General features: G+C 57.5%; 2 protein-coding genes across 2 annotated transcripts; both read right to left on the reverse strand.

Moving 5' to 3' along the window:
- Positions 1-6,948: 6,948 nt before the first annotated feature.
- On the reverse strand, positions 6,949-10,887 carry si:ch211-216l23.2 (uncharacterized protein LOC565061 homolog). Its single transcript, XM_057052183.1, is given in 10 exon segments — positions 6,949-7,439; positions 7,521-7,748; positions 7,827-7,886; positions 7,889-7,993; positions 8,079-8,357; positions 8,881-9,080; positions 9,939-10,062; positions 10,128-10,195; positions 10,504-10,584; positions 10,685-10,887. Coding segments are annotated over 10 exon segments (1,245 nt in total). The 5' UTR covers positions 10,747-10,887; the 3' UTR covers positions 6,949-7,401.
- A 142-nt stretch (positions 10,888-11,029) lies between these two features.
- chtf8 (CTF8, chromosome transmission fidelity factor 8 homolog (S. cerevisiae)) lies at positions 11,030-12,281 on the reverse strand. The gene is made up of 3 exons (XM_057052184.1): positions 12,110-12,281; positions 11,684-11,807; positions 11,030-11,561 (listed from the first exon to the last, which is right to left on the reverse strand). Exons 1-3 carry the CDS (start codon positions 12,127-12,129, stop codon positions 11,310-11,312), a joined length of 396 nt encoding a protein of 131 aa, XP_056908164.1. The 5' UTR covers positions 12,130-12,281; the 3' UTR covers positions 11,030-11,309.
- Positions 12,282-12,359: the final 78 nt, after the last annotated feature.

Genomic DNA, 12,359 nt, shown 5'->3' on the forward strand with positions numbered 1-12,359 from the left:
GGGTCAGACCTGGGGGCGCGATTCCTCGTCCCGTTTCCCCGACGCCACCCTCTCATCGACGGCGAGGACGGAGGTAGCGCAGCCGATTCATTATGCATCAGCCAGGTGTGTGCTGGGGCGCCACTAATTGCCCCCACCACTAATGTTTAATGTACAGAATAGGCAAGGGGGGGGGGGGGGGGGGGGGGCAACGGCCGAGAAAGAAAGAACGAAGCTTTTCCATGGAAAAGGAAATAAGATCAAACAATTGATGGCTCATCAAGCAAACAATGGCCTCAGTGGGAGGAGCCGACACCTTCACAGAGCCGACGCCATGGCAACCAGGGGTCCCATTAAAGTCAGGAAGTCCAGGGTTGTTTTGCCAGTGTGAACCGGTCCAGATAAGAACACCGCAGCACATGGACCACTCACGACCCACTGTCGCCCCAGTTTACCCCAGTTTACCCCTGAACCCTGGCAGAAAACCTTCACCTGCCACCTGGGGGGAGGGGCCTATTTGTAGGAGCGGTTCGGTGAAATTAGGCAACTGTTGCTCACATCTGGGGGAGTCAACGGTTGCTAGGTGACAACAGCTTCGGCTCCAGGGCAGCAATCACGATTGGCCTCCGACGGTCCTGAAGCCCCGCCTCCGACGGTCCTGAAGCCCCGCCTCCTTCACGGGAGCCAATCGCCATGTAGCTGAGACCTCCCACAAACTTTACGGGACAAAGTGAAGAGCGGCGGCTTCTCCCCCTCGACGCCTCGCTTGTCATCGTCAACAAGCGTCGCACGTTTGGCGAGCGAGTCGCACGTTTGGCGAGCGAGTCGCTGAGTGAGGTGGAGCGGAAACAACGGCTCCGCCCCCGTTTTTTGTTTCGTTGGTTAAATGGCTCATTTGGCTCCACTGACAGTAAACAAGAGTCAAACGGAACCAAAAAAAACCCGTTAAAAAGTAAACGCCGCCGCCGCCACGCTCCCCTGAACGCCTCCACCTCGCCGTCATCTGCACTCAGCTCACATTAATGTCCTGCAAATGAAGCGGATTTATTAATGTGTAATTAAGTAATAATCATCGCTACATAATGCATGAGAGACTCTGGGGGCCGGGAGCTGAGGGGGGGGGCGAGGCGGCGGCGGCGGCGGAGCTAGCTCGGCGAGGCCGGCGCGGCCGAAAGCGGCGTTTTTCTGCCGCTTCGCTAAAGACACATTAAAAACGGATTAATGCGCTGAAATAATATTTTGATAAGAGGAGCGGCGCTCTTCCCCCCCCCCCCCCCCGGCGCCGCTCACCCCGTCAGCTAGCTGCACGGCCCTTCGCCGCGTCATTACTCCACGTTCAATTAACAGGCTGCAATTAGCGCGTCTCGGCGCCGTTAACGAGGGATAATCGCTGTTCAGGCAACACGCAGACCGACGGGAGCGGTCAGACCGCCCCCCCTCGAGGGGCGGCGGCGGGCGGCGGCGGGCGCCACACGTGCGCTAAAAAGGCTCCAGATTCACGACGGAAGATTCTGGTTTCCAGACGTCTCTGACGGCGCCGCTCAGTGGACCTGCACCCACATACGTGCGCCATCCCCAACGTCGGAGTTCCGGACCGGCGCCAGGTTCCACGACACACGGCTGCTGCTGTTGGACGGGTTCTGACCCGGCTCTGGACCTCCGACGTGTCCCGTCTCTGTCACAGTCACGGGGAGCAGGTGAGACCCCCCCCCAGGATGCCCCCCAGCAGGGCAAAGGTGTGGACAGGAGATAGCAACAAGCATGAGTACACACGCATCAAACACATGCTGCTTAAACGCCAGTTACACACACACACACACACACACACACACACACACACACACACGGGCCCCCAGCTCTGCTTCACTGAATAAAGCTCTGGCTACACACACACACACACACACACACGTGTGTGTTCCTCATGCAAACATAAGCCTCCAACAGTCAGCATGGACACACACTGCTCAGCAGGCCGTGGCGGCCACCTCGGGGCCTCGGGGGCCACCTCGGGGGCCACCTCGGGGGCCACCTCGGACTGAGGAGCCTCCAGGAGAGGAGAGGCAGGTTCCTTCCGCTCCGTGGACACACCGGACCATCTACACCAATGATGAGGGGCAACTGTGCCCACGGACTCCCCCACGGAGAGGAGGCCCGGGGCAACATGGGGGAGGGGCGGCCACCGCATGTTGCCCAACCACAGACGAACCTTCAGGTTCCGTCAAAGTTTCCGGACCTCTGGAATGTGGCCAGGAACCTTCCCCAAAGTTTGCCATTTTGTGCAGGTGAAGGCTGCCGACGAGCGTGCGTGAAGAGCGAGTGCGTGCGTGCGAGGACAGAACCCGGGGTTGATCCAGACCGACCCGGCGAAGCAGCTGTCAGTCAGAACAGCCCAATTAAGATCTACAGGATCAACGTTCCGACAGTCACGTGGTCATTTCACGGCTAACCTTCCAGGCGGTGGTTCGGGACCCCGGGTCGGTGTCAAACGTGGTTCTGGTTCGGCCGGTGTGCACTTTCTTACCTTTAACGGAGCGCGGCTTGGCCTGTTTCCTCCTGGACATTTCTGCTCGTCAGGTTCTGGATCTGCTCGGTTGATCTCCTGGTTTTCAGCTCCACATGCGAGCGGACGCCGACTCGGCTCCTGTTGCAATGCGGCAGTTCGGCTCGGTCCGGCGGCGGCTCGGTCCGGCGGCGGCTCGGTCCGGCGGCTCGGAGGCGGCTCCGCCTCGCCGCAACCTGTGGAACAAGCGCGGACAACTTCCTCGGTGCTCCGCCGCTCTCCGCTCCCGTGCGCCGCGTCTCTCTGGCTCTCTCTGTCCTCGTGCACGCGTCCCGCTTTCTCTCTCGTGCCGCTCCGACTCCTCTTCAGCGCTCGCGCCGCTGGCACGAGCCGCCAGCCCCGCGCGGCGTTCACACGCAGTTCGAGGGCGAAGCGGAACGTGGCGGTCCAGGTGACCGCGAACGTGGCTGCCGCGTCCGCGTCCGCGTCCCGTCTCCGCGCTCCTGTCGGCGGGTTTCAGTGTGTCGGAAACTATTTCAATCTGCTTCTGATTTCCGTTCTACTCCAGCACAGCGGCACCGAACCGAACCGACCGACCAGCCTCCCGGGTTGGGTCCAGATAGTCTAAACGAGGAGCTGGTGGTCTGGTGGCACGGACGCGGCGCTTTCCCCTCGCATGTCCGCCCCGGGGGGAGCACCGCCGCGGTCCTTGGCTGAGTATTTCTGAGGAGGAATCGGAAGCGAATGTTTGGAACAGTCGAACCCTGGCTAGCCTCTGTCTCCCTGCTTTTTCTTTGTCCTGACTCTGGCTACCAGTCTCCCTCCTCCTCCTCTGCCTGCCTCTGCTGGCGGGGCTGCGGCGCGCACACACATAATAAAGCCAAGGCAGGCAGAGCTTGGCTGGAAATGTAGCCGCGTCCCAGCAGGGGGATGTGAGAGAAGGGTCCCGGCGGGGGAGCGCTCTGATCCCGCAGGGAGCAGCTCGGCACAGCCCGGGTTGGCTGAGCCGGAGAGGCAGGAGAGAGGCAGGCTGGGCTGGCGGAGAGAGAGGGCAGAGGACGGGGGGACGGCGGGGCAACAGCGCCTGGCTGTGGCCGAAGGCTGCTACTGCAGCGGGCTGGAGGGGCGGGGCGGGGCGGGGGGGCTCACCTGGAGCACGTGACCACGCGGAGGATTTGAGCAGTCACGATCCTGGAGGCTGTTACTTGTCTGAAAGCCCGATAAAGTGTTGATGAAACTGATCCAGCGTGTGGGAGACTGAAGGATAAATGTGGTGGGGGGGGGGGGGGGCGGAGGGTTCTGGAAGCCTTCAGCTCCTCCAGGCTTCAGCTCAGGGATTCCGTGGTCCTTGACCCGGGACCTGAGACCTTTAGCAGTGTGTGCAGGGGCCCAGAGTTGCTGGAGAATGGAACCAGCAACTCCAGAACGCTGGTGAGCAGAAGGAAGAGTGAAGAGCTCTGGAACCTCCTGGCGGAGGCCACGTTGACCTTTGACCTGAGCACCTGCGGCGGCGTCCAGGGCCTCGTGATCAGGCGGCAGGTAGCCGCCGCGCATATCTCCACGTGGCGCCCGTGTGACATCAGAGGCGGTTGAAATCGTGGCGTTTATTCGTCCCGGTGGCGAGGAAGTGGTGACTCCGATCGGGCAGGTTTGTGGGAGGAGCCGTCAGGAAGGCCCAGACGGGGCGGAGTCAGCCGAGCGCAGGACCAACGGGAAGACCTGGACGGACTGGTCGGAGTTCCTTTGGCCCGCCGCCACGCGGGACGGCGAGACGGGAACGACCCCCCCCACCTACTGTATGAGCATAATTGAATTATCCACAGCCGTGCACGTGCGTCTGCCCCCCCCCGTTGGAGCAAAGACGGACACGTCTGTTGGACGGTCTCCGGCGGACAAAGAGGAGGAGCTGGAAATCACTGGCGGCTTTGTTCCGGCGCGGCGCTCCGTGTTCTCCGGCGCTCCCGCTCTGGTTGTCATGGATAACTGGGCAACGTGGAGCTGACCAGCGGGACCCCTGCCCCCCCCCCCACCCCCGTCCCACCGCTGAGAGACAGAGCAGCCTTTAAGATTGCCCCCCTGCCGGGCGGGTGCAGGTGGGGGGCTCTTGTTTCCCGGCCTACCCCGCCCCTCCCGTCTCCCTCCGCCTCACCCTCTGGCCTTCATCTCTCCCCCCCCGACCAAACGAGTGCACGCCAGGAAACCGTGTGTGTGTGTGCGAGCGAGCATGCCCCCCCCCCAGTGGCGTGGGGGGGCAAAAGCTCCCTCCCAGCGGTCGGTCCCCCCCCGCCCCCCCCTTTGCTTCAGCCGGGAAACACAAAGAGTGGGAAAAAAGCCCACATTACAAGCTCCTTAAGGGTCAAGGACAGGCCCCCGCCTGAAAGGCTTCTGAGGGGCCATTGTTCCTCACATAGCTGCCGATTACACCCTCTGTCATCTCCGCCCGGATTTAGCTTTTTTATCCACACAAGCGCGGGACATCAAGTGTCCGCCTGCCAACACACACGCGCTGGGAATCACAGGCGATCCCGGGAATACGACCGTTACAGCGCCGGCACCAGGATTTGGATTCAAGATCTCATACCTGAGCAGCGCTCGCAGGACCGCAGGGACCAGGCGGTGCCAGGTGCTGGCCTCCTTAACCACACTGTCGTGCCTGATGGCGGCTAATGTTGCTAGCTTCAACACCATTAGCGCGGTGGACGTTTTCCCGCGTTTTCTGGCCCATTTGACGTCTTTGAGACAGATTATCCAGAGGCCGCTGCTAGCTTAGCGTGCAGCATTAGCATGCAGCATTAGCATGTTTGTGTGTCTGACATGAAGAAAATGTTGCTGTAACTTTATTGTTAGACAAGTTCGCAGCTTCCTTCCGTGTCTGGTGGAATCTTTGTTTTCTACTTCCTGTTTTATTGTGAAAGGAATTCCTCACAGCCACAAAATGCTCTCAGGCTTCCTGCTCACCAAAGAATTCAAAGATAACATTTTTTTATTTACCCCCAAAAATAAAAAATGATCTTTTAACTTTAAAACAAACAACAAGATTTTGGGCCTCGGCGGGTCACAGAGGACCGACACCGGACACTCGGAGGGGTTCTGATAAACTCTGGACCTCTACTGGACCAGCTGCTCCAACTCTGCAGTGATGATGATGAAGATGAAGATGATGCACACACACACACACACACACACACACACACACACCGGGGTCTGTATCTGTAACACAAGTGCCAGATACACACTGTCAGCCAAACATGTTGATAATTAGAGCCTTGTTATTGGAAGGTGTTATGGCAACAATTAACACCCTGATGTGCACGTGTGTGTGTGTGAGAGTGTGTGTGAGAGAGACCCTGATGTGATAGTTGAGGAGGAAGTGTGAGTGTGTGAACACTTCATTAATTCTACCACACTTGCCCCCCTCTCTCTCTCTCTCTCTCTCACACACACACACCACACACACACACCACACACACACACACACACACACAGAGCGAAACTTATGAAACTGTTTGCAGTTTAATAAAATTCTTGTGAATTCTGACACAGCGACAGCAGGAATGGTGGAAGTGACAGATTCAGATTGATATTCAGTAGGGAGGGAGGGAGGTGTGTGTGTGTGTGTGATGATTTACACACAAACATCCAGAGTTCAACCGTTTGGCCGACTGAACTCAGAATCTGGACCCGAGAATTGCGCTAAGCCCGATTGTCTGCCCCCCCCCCCCCGTAGCTGCTGCCCCCCCCCTGTAGGTGCTGCCCCACCATCAGGACTGATGTGGTCGGATGTGGAGATGCAGCTCCTGAAGGTTCAGCCCCTGACAGGTGTCCCAGAGTACCGCCGTGGCTGGTTCTGGTGTAATGAGGCGCGATGTCCATCAGCCGCCAGATGATGGAGGCCCAGATGATGGAGGCCCAGATGATGGAGGTCCAGATGATGGAGGCCCAGATGATGGAGGCCCAGATGATGGAGGTCCAGATGATGGAGGCCCAGATGATGGAGGACGGAGGTCCAGATGATGGAGGTCCAGATGATGGAGGCCCAGATGTTGTCTCCATCTTCTGGGGTCTAACGGCTGGTGTGGACGGGACGTCAGGGTCTCTGGTGCATCCTCAGGCTTCCCGTGGTCCTCGCTGGAGGGGGGACAAGTTCTGTCTGTCTCAGGTTCTGCCCAAATCTGGGTTTCACCAAATACTCCTGGGACCCTCCTGCTTCCTTCAGGAGGAGATGACAGATGTCCATGAGGACCAGACGTGCTCCAGGTCACAGGAGAACCCAGTTCAGGAGCTCCCTGAGCTGTGGGATGTTCTTCAGCGCCACCCGGAGCTCAGAAACAGAACCAGGACCTTTGTCAGCTCCAGACAGGGTGGGACGAGGAATGTCCTCTGAAGAACCTCTGAAGAACCGTCCCGGATCCTCCTGGAACCTCCACATTCATGTTCTGGAATGCCATCGGCAGAATAACGAACCCGTAGATGTTTTTACAGTTTATTGTCAAAAATCACACGAAAGAATGTTTGTTTCATTAAAGACAAATATAATTTAAGCTGCCCCCCCCCACACACCCCCCGACTCCAACAGAAAACTGATTCTGGGGTTAAAAAGACCTTTTGGGTTCGTCAGTCTCCTGATTGGTCGGCGCAGCGACTGAAGAAGAGAAGCAGGAAAACTGGAGTCGGAACGACGCGACGGTCCGAACGCTCCCGCAGACGTAAAAAAATAAGTTGATCACAAAATATGGTTCAATAATTTCAGCACCAAATCGTTGTACAGAAAGTAGCCTGGAAAATAAACTAGCCCGCGCTAACGCTAACGCCGCCCACGCTAACGCCGCCATTTCCCTGCACCAGCGTGGGAAGAGACCCATCAGGCGTTCCCTCCTCGGCGTCGCCCGGAACGGCTCCCGATCCGACCCGTTGGGCCCACGCTAATGCCGGGGGACGCCCAGTCGGGCGAGAAGAGGACCTGAGGAGGGGAAAGAGGAGGAGTCAGAGTCTGGGGGCGGTCCGAGGGACCCGGATCACGCAGAATTCCGAGGAAAATCACCTGGAGGCGCGGGCAGCAGCGGAGGACGGGAACTCTTCAGAGAGGGCGGAGCTCCTCTGAGTCCATGATGGCCTCTGGGACCCGGGTGGTACGACGATGACGGGTGAAGTAAGGACCCGCGGGGCCCGCCGGGGCCGCCGAAGGACAGGGGTCCTCGCAGATGCGGGCCCCCTAGCGAGGGTCCGGGTAAAGACAGTAGCGGGGGGGGTTTGGTTTTAGGGTACGAACCTGAGACAGAAGCAGGGAAACGACTTCAAGTCAAGTCAAAACCATCGGAGATGGTCACGCGGAAGAACGGGGGCCGACCTGGAGAAGGCAGCAGGGGGGCCGTGACCCCGAGGGGACGTCCATCGCCGCGTCCACCTCCGATTTGGACTGGGGTGGCGGGGGCCGGGGCGGCGTGGGGAGCAGAGGAGGCGGTTTCCTGAGTCCCGGAGGCAAGATGTTGCCCCTCTCCCCCTCAGCTTTATACGCTGGACAGAAGAGAGAGAGCACAGGTGGCCGTCAGCGGGGGGGGGGGGGGTCAAAGGTCAGGGCCAGCGGGATAACCAGGCCCACCTTGGACCAGCTCCTGCCGAGCACGGACGTAGTCCGCGATGGTCTCCAGCTCCTCCAGGTACAGGTGCACCCCCTCGGCCAGCAGCATCAGCAGCGGCCGCGTCTCCGGGGGGACGCTGTGGCGCTCCACCTTCTCCCGGTCCAGGAAGTCGTCCAGCAGCTGCGACGCCTGGGCGGCGATGTCCGCCGGGTCCCTCGCCGGGCGCTCCTTAGCGAGGCCGCGCCCGTGCTCGGCCGCTACGAAGTCCAAGGCCTGCTCTTTGGGCATGTTCCGGTGGACTGGGGGGGGAGGGGAGGGGAGAGTTAGTGGGAGGAGTCAGAGGGCGGGGGCGGAGAATCAGCTCAAATTAACGTCACGTGACAGTGGGCGCTAATGATGCCGGGGGGTGGGGGGGGTGTTTTTGAGTGTTTGGGGCGTTTTGTCAGGCTGTTTTTTGTCGTTTTGTGTGTTTGTGCGCTTTAATTAGTCACCTGACGAGTGCGGCTATCAAAGCACCCGTTGAGTTGGGGCAGATGTTTTTAGGGTTTTAGGGTTAAATCCTGCGGAACAGGGGAATGAGCGCATGATTTGAGGGGTGACGGGGGGGGAGCGACCATCTTACTGGAGTCTGGCCCAAAGGCGCCGGTGTCGTTGGTGTCATGTGGCCCGTGTCTCGCGTCTTTTATGTGTTTTAGCGAGCGTGTGTGTTAGATTTGGTATTTTTGGGGGGGTCGGTGGACGCTACGCTAACGTGGGAGCGGGCTGTGAGGGAGCGTTGGGGGGTCTGGCTGAGCGGGAGGAGTATGTGGGGGCGGGACTTACTTTTGAGGGACTCTGAGAATATGATAACAGTGCAGGAGGACAGAGCTATGTTTGTCTGCTCCACCAGAATACATAACGGGGAGCCGTCGGCCCGGACGTCCTGCAGGGCCCGGGTCAGGCCCGACTCCGCCTGAAGGTAGAGCATTTCCACCGAAAGGCCGCGATCCTGCAAGGACTGGCTTAGCGATTTGGGGTAATCCCTTTGAGAGGAAGAGAGAGACGTTGTTAAGGTTGGTACCGTGAGGGGTGTGTGTGTGTGTGTGTGTGTGTGTGTGTGTGTGTGTGTGTGTGTGAGAGAGAAACTCTGCTTTTGTGAGGTGGGACCAAGTGTGTGTGAGTGTATAAGTCTGTCTTTGCTTGAGTCACATGACCTCACGGCTGGTGTTTCCACTCTGGTTCCGGGTGTCCAGAACGTGGCTACGTTAGAGCCGACTCCTCGGTACCGGCCCGAGAGTCTGCGCCTCCACCACAGAGGATGAAATGTCTGACGGGTTTTGGGTTTTTTTTAGCCTCCAGAACCGGTGGAGGGTGGAAACCACCGAGGTCGCCATGTTGGATGCGGTTCTGTGGAGTGTTTTGGGCTTTTTGGATGTGACGAGCTTCTCAAGGATGAAGGTACATTTGATGTTTTAAAGTTCTGGCTCCAGAGTCCACCAGAGAAGTGCCGGTGCTGGTCCAGTTAGCCTGGATGTAGCCTGTAGTGTTTGTGCTGCTGTGAGGAGCCTTCACAAGAACAACTTTAACATGTTTGAATGAAAATAATGGCTCGTTGTTTTGGAGGTGGTGTGAATTGTGCTCGTTTTTGTGTCGAATGGAGGTCCGTTATTACTCAGCATTTCACCAACAGATGTTTCTATGTTTCAGATGTTTTTATGTTTCCGTGGAATGAGAAGCTTTGAGTTGTGTTGCAGGATGAGAGCGAGAGAGAATCAGCTCGGAGCAGACGTGAGCACTAAACTAACGAATGAACCCAAGAACGGGGAGTTCTGGAAAGGTGACGGGAGCTCAGTGTGTCCTGCAGGAGTCCCGGTTCCTCCCGGTTCCCCCCGGTTACTCACAGGCACGCGTTTGTGATGGAGATGACCACGCAGTCGGCAGGCTTCCTCTCCTCCTGCACCATCCTGTAGAACCTCTGGTACAGGCCCTTCCTCCTGTCCGACGGCGTGCAGCCCTCCGGCTTTGCTGCAAAGAGGCTCATTTTGGCTCAACATTCTCACCACTGCCCAGACAAGAAGCAAACGTCTCACCGGCGGCTTTGAATCCGTCAAACGTCACGTTCCCGCTGTAGTTCTGGATTTGATCCAGTTCTTCGTAACTGGAAGACAGACGAGAAACGGTTACGTGTGTGGCTGCAGCTGGGTCCGGGTCCGGGACGGCGCCCTGCTCGGACCGTTCTCCATCACCTGAGCACCTATGAGAGCCCACAGGACACCTGCGGAGTTCTGTCGGTCCGTGACGTCATGCCAACGCGACTCACGCAGAACTGGGAGGTTCTGAAGGTAAACGTGGGTCTAACGGGGCGGTCACCCATCACAGCAGTGATGGTCGTAAACGCATCTGTGGACAGGTGGTCGCCGTCCCGTCCCCCCCGGGACCGAGACCGCCTCCCTGGCGGGGACGTACCTGCCCAGGGCATCCGTCAGCTCCACGGCCTTGTCCTCCCTGCTGGGGTACGGCGCTGCCCTCCGGAACAGACGCGGAGCGCTGCACGACAAAAGAAGCTCCAGTTTAATCAGCACGTAGCTCCCAGCGCCGCGGTTCCGTGAACAACACGTTAGCCGCTAACGCTGCTAACAGGGCTCACCTTCCGTTCGGGTTGGCTAACGCCCGGCGCGTCGCCGGAGACGACTTCGGCCACGACGACATGTTACCCGCGCAAGTACCAAAAGTCTCAAAAGGAGGATTCGGAACGTTTCCTGGCTGTAGCAGGAGTCCAACTCGGGCTAATCCATTCTGCTGCCGCTGAGCGGAGAAATGGAGCCCGACTCTTCTTCGGTGGGTAAATGAGCGTCTCTCGGGGGGGGGACATGTGCGACACCGCCCCTAGCGGCGCCCGGGGGAACAGCCGAGTCAGGGCTTTTAAACTCGCGCAACGGTGACACTTGCAGCACATTTCAAATCAAACTGTTATAAATGTATCAGGCTCGGCTCGGGTTTTTTATTCCTTTAATTTCCAGGTTGTGAAATCTGGCTTCAGACCGAGGAAACGTTGCTGTCCTGAATGCGTGCGCAAAACACAATTATTCATTGTTTTCCGACCAGTTTGTCGGAGCAACATTTAATTCAAAATCAAGGTTTTCAAGCCATCGTTTGGCATTTCCACTTTTCTTGTCCCGGTGGAGAGAAGACTGCAGATTGTCCCTCGGGTCCGCTCACATCAAACGTCCACAGACCACAGTGTAAAACCATCGCGAGCACGTGCAGCCGCGCTACACCTTCTTGGGCACGTTTGTGATGATGGGCTTGGGGCGCATCTTGAAGATCAACTTGCGTTTGATGAGGGCGGTCACCGAGTAAGAGGTGCCGACAGCGTCCTGACCGGTGGTTTCCACGGCGCCCGGTGAGCAACCGTGGCCGTCCTGCAGACGTCCGCGATGCTTGGTGAGCACGGCGAAGGGTTTCTCCAGTTTGGCCAGTTTCCCAAACAGAATGTGGTGTCCCACAATCAGCACCGGCGCCCCCTAGTGGATGGAGGAGGGAAATCAACACCTTTAGATATAACCAGTGCCAGTCTGATGGCGATGAGTGACCAACATCTTGATCACATAGAGTGATATTCTAACAATGCCTCTCATTTATTGACCTCTTTGGTGTAGAGAAGGTCTCCCATGACATTTCCTGCCAGCCCAGAGTTGTTTCTGGAGATCATCTCCCCCTGCAGCTCCAACAGAAGCCACTCTGGGGGCCCACATCCATCTGCACTGGATCTACAGACGCACAGTACAGACACAGTCACTCACAAGGCACAGAACTGACACTATTGCCGATTAGAAATCATCGCACTCTCTTGGAAAACGCTCATTCTTATGTTATCAAGTGAAGAGAGTCGTTTTCATAATTCATCCCTTGTTCAAGTTGTAATTTATCAGGTGTATATTGGAAACTTTATTCGACCTATAAACGAATGATGTTATAATTCATAATTTCAAGAGTCATCGCATCAACAGTAGCGAGTTGGCGACTTGGAATTTCTGCCCTCCGAACAGAATAAAACCACCATTGTAAATACCTGATGACTATCTGAACCATCGTCCCGTCAAATAACGAAGACAATCCGGTCACATTCACCGTAAAAAGGTCGATAAATTAAGACGAAAGTTTAAAATGAATCCAAAAAACTCCAAGCCTCTGTTCCCGCCACACACTCTGTTTTGGTTGATGACGTATGCGCTTCTTCTTCTGTGTTTCCTGGAGGTTGTCGCGTAGACTCATAATGGTAGCGCCCCTATCAGCGCGGAGGACTCATTACGCGTACGAGT

Source organism: Takifugu flavidus, chromosome 13, assembly GCF_003711565.1.
Source record: "Takifugu flavidus isolate HTHZ2018 chromosome 13, ASM371156v2, whole genome shotgun sequence".
In the NCBI taxonomy this organism is placed as follows: Eukaryota; Metazoa; Chordata; class Actinopteri; order Tetraodontiformes; family Tetraodontidae; genus Takifugu; species Takifugu flavidus.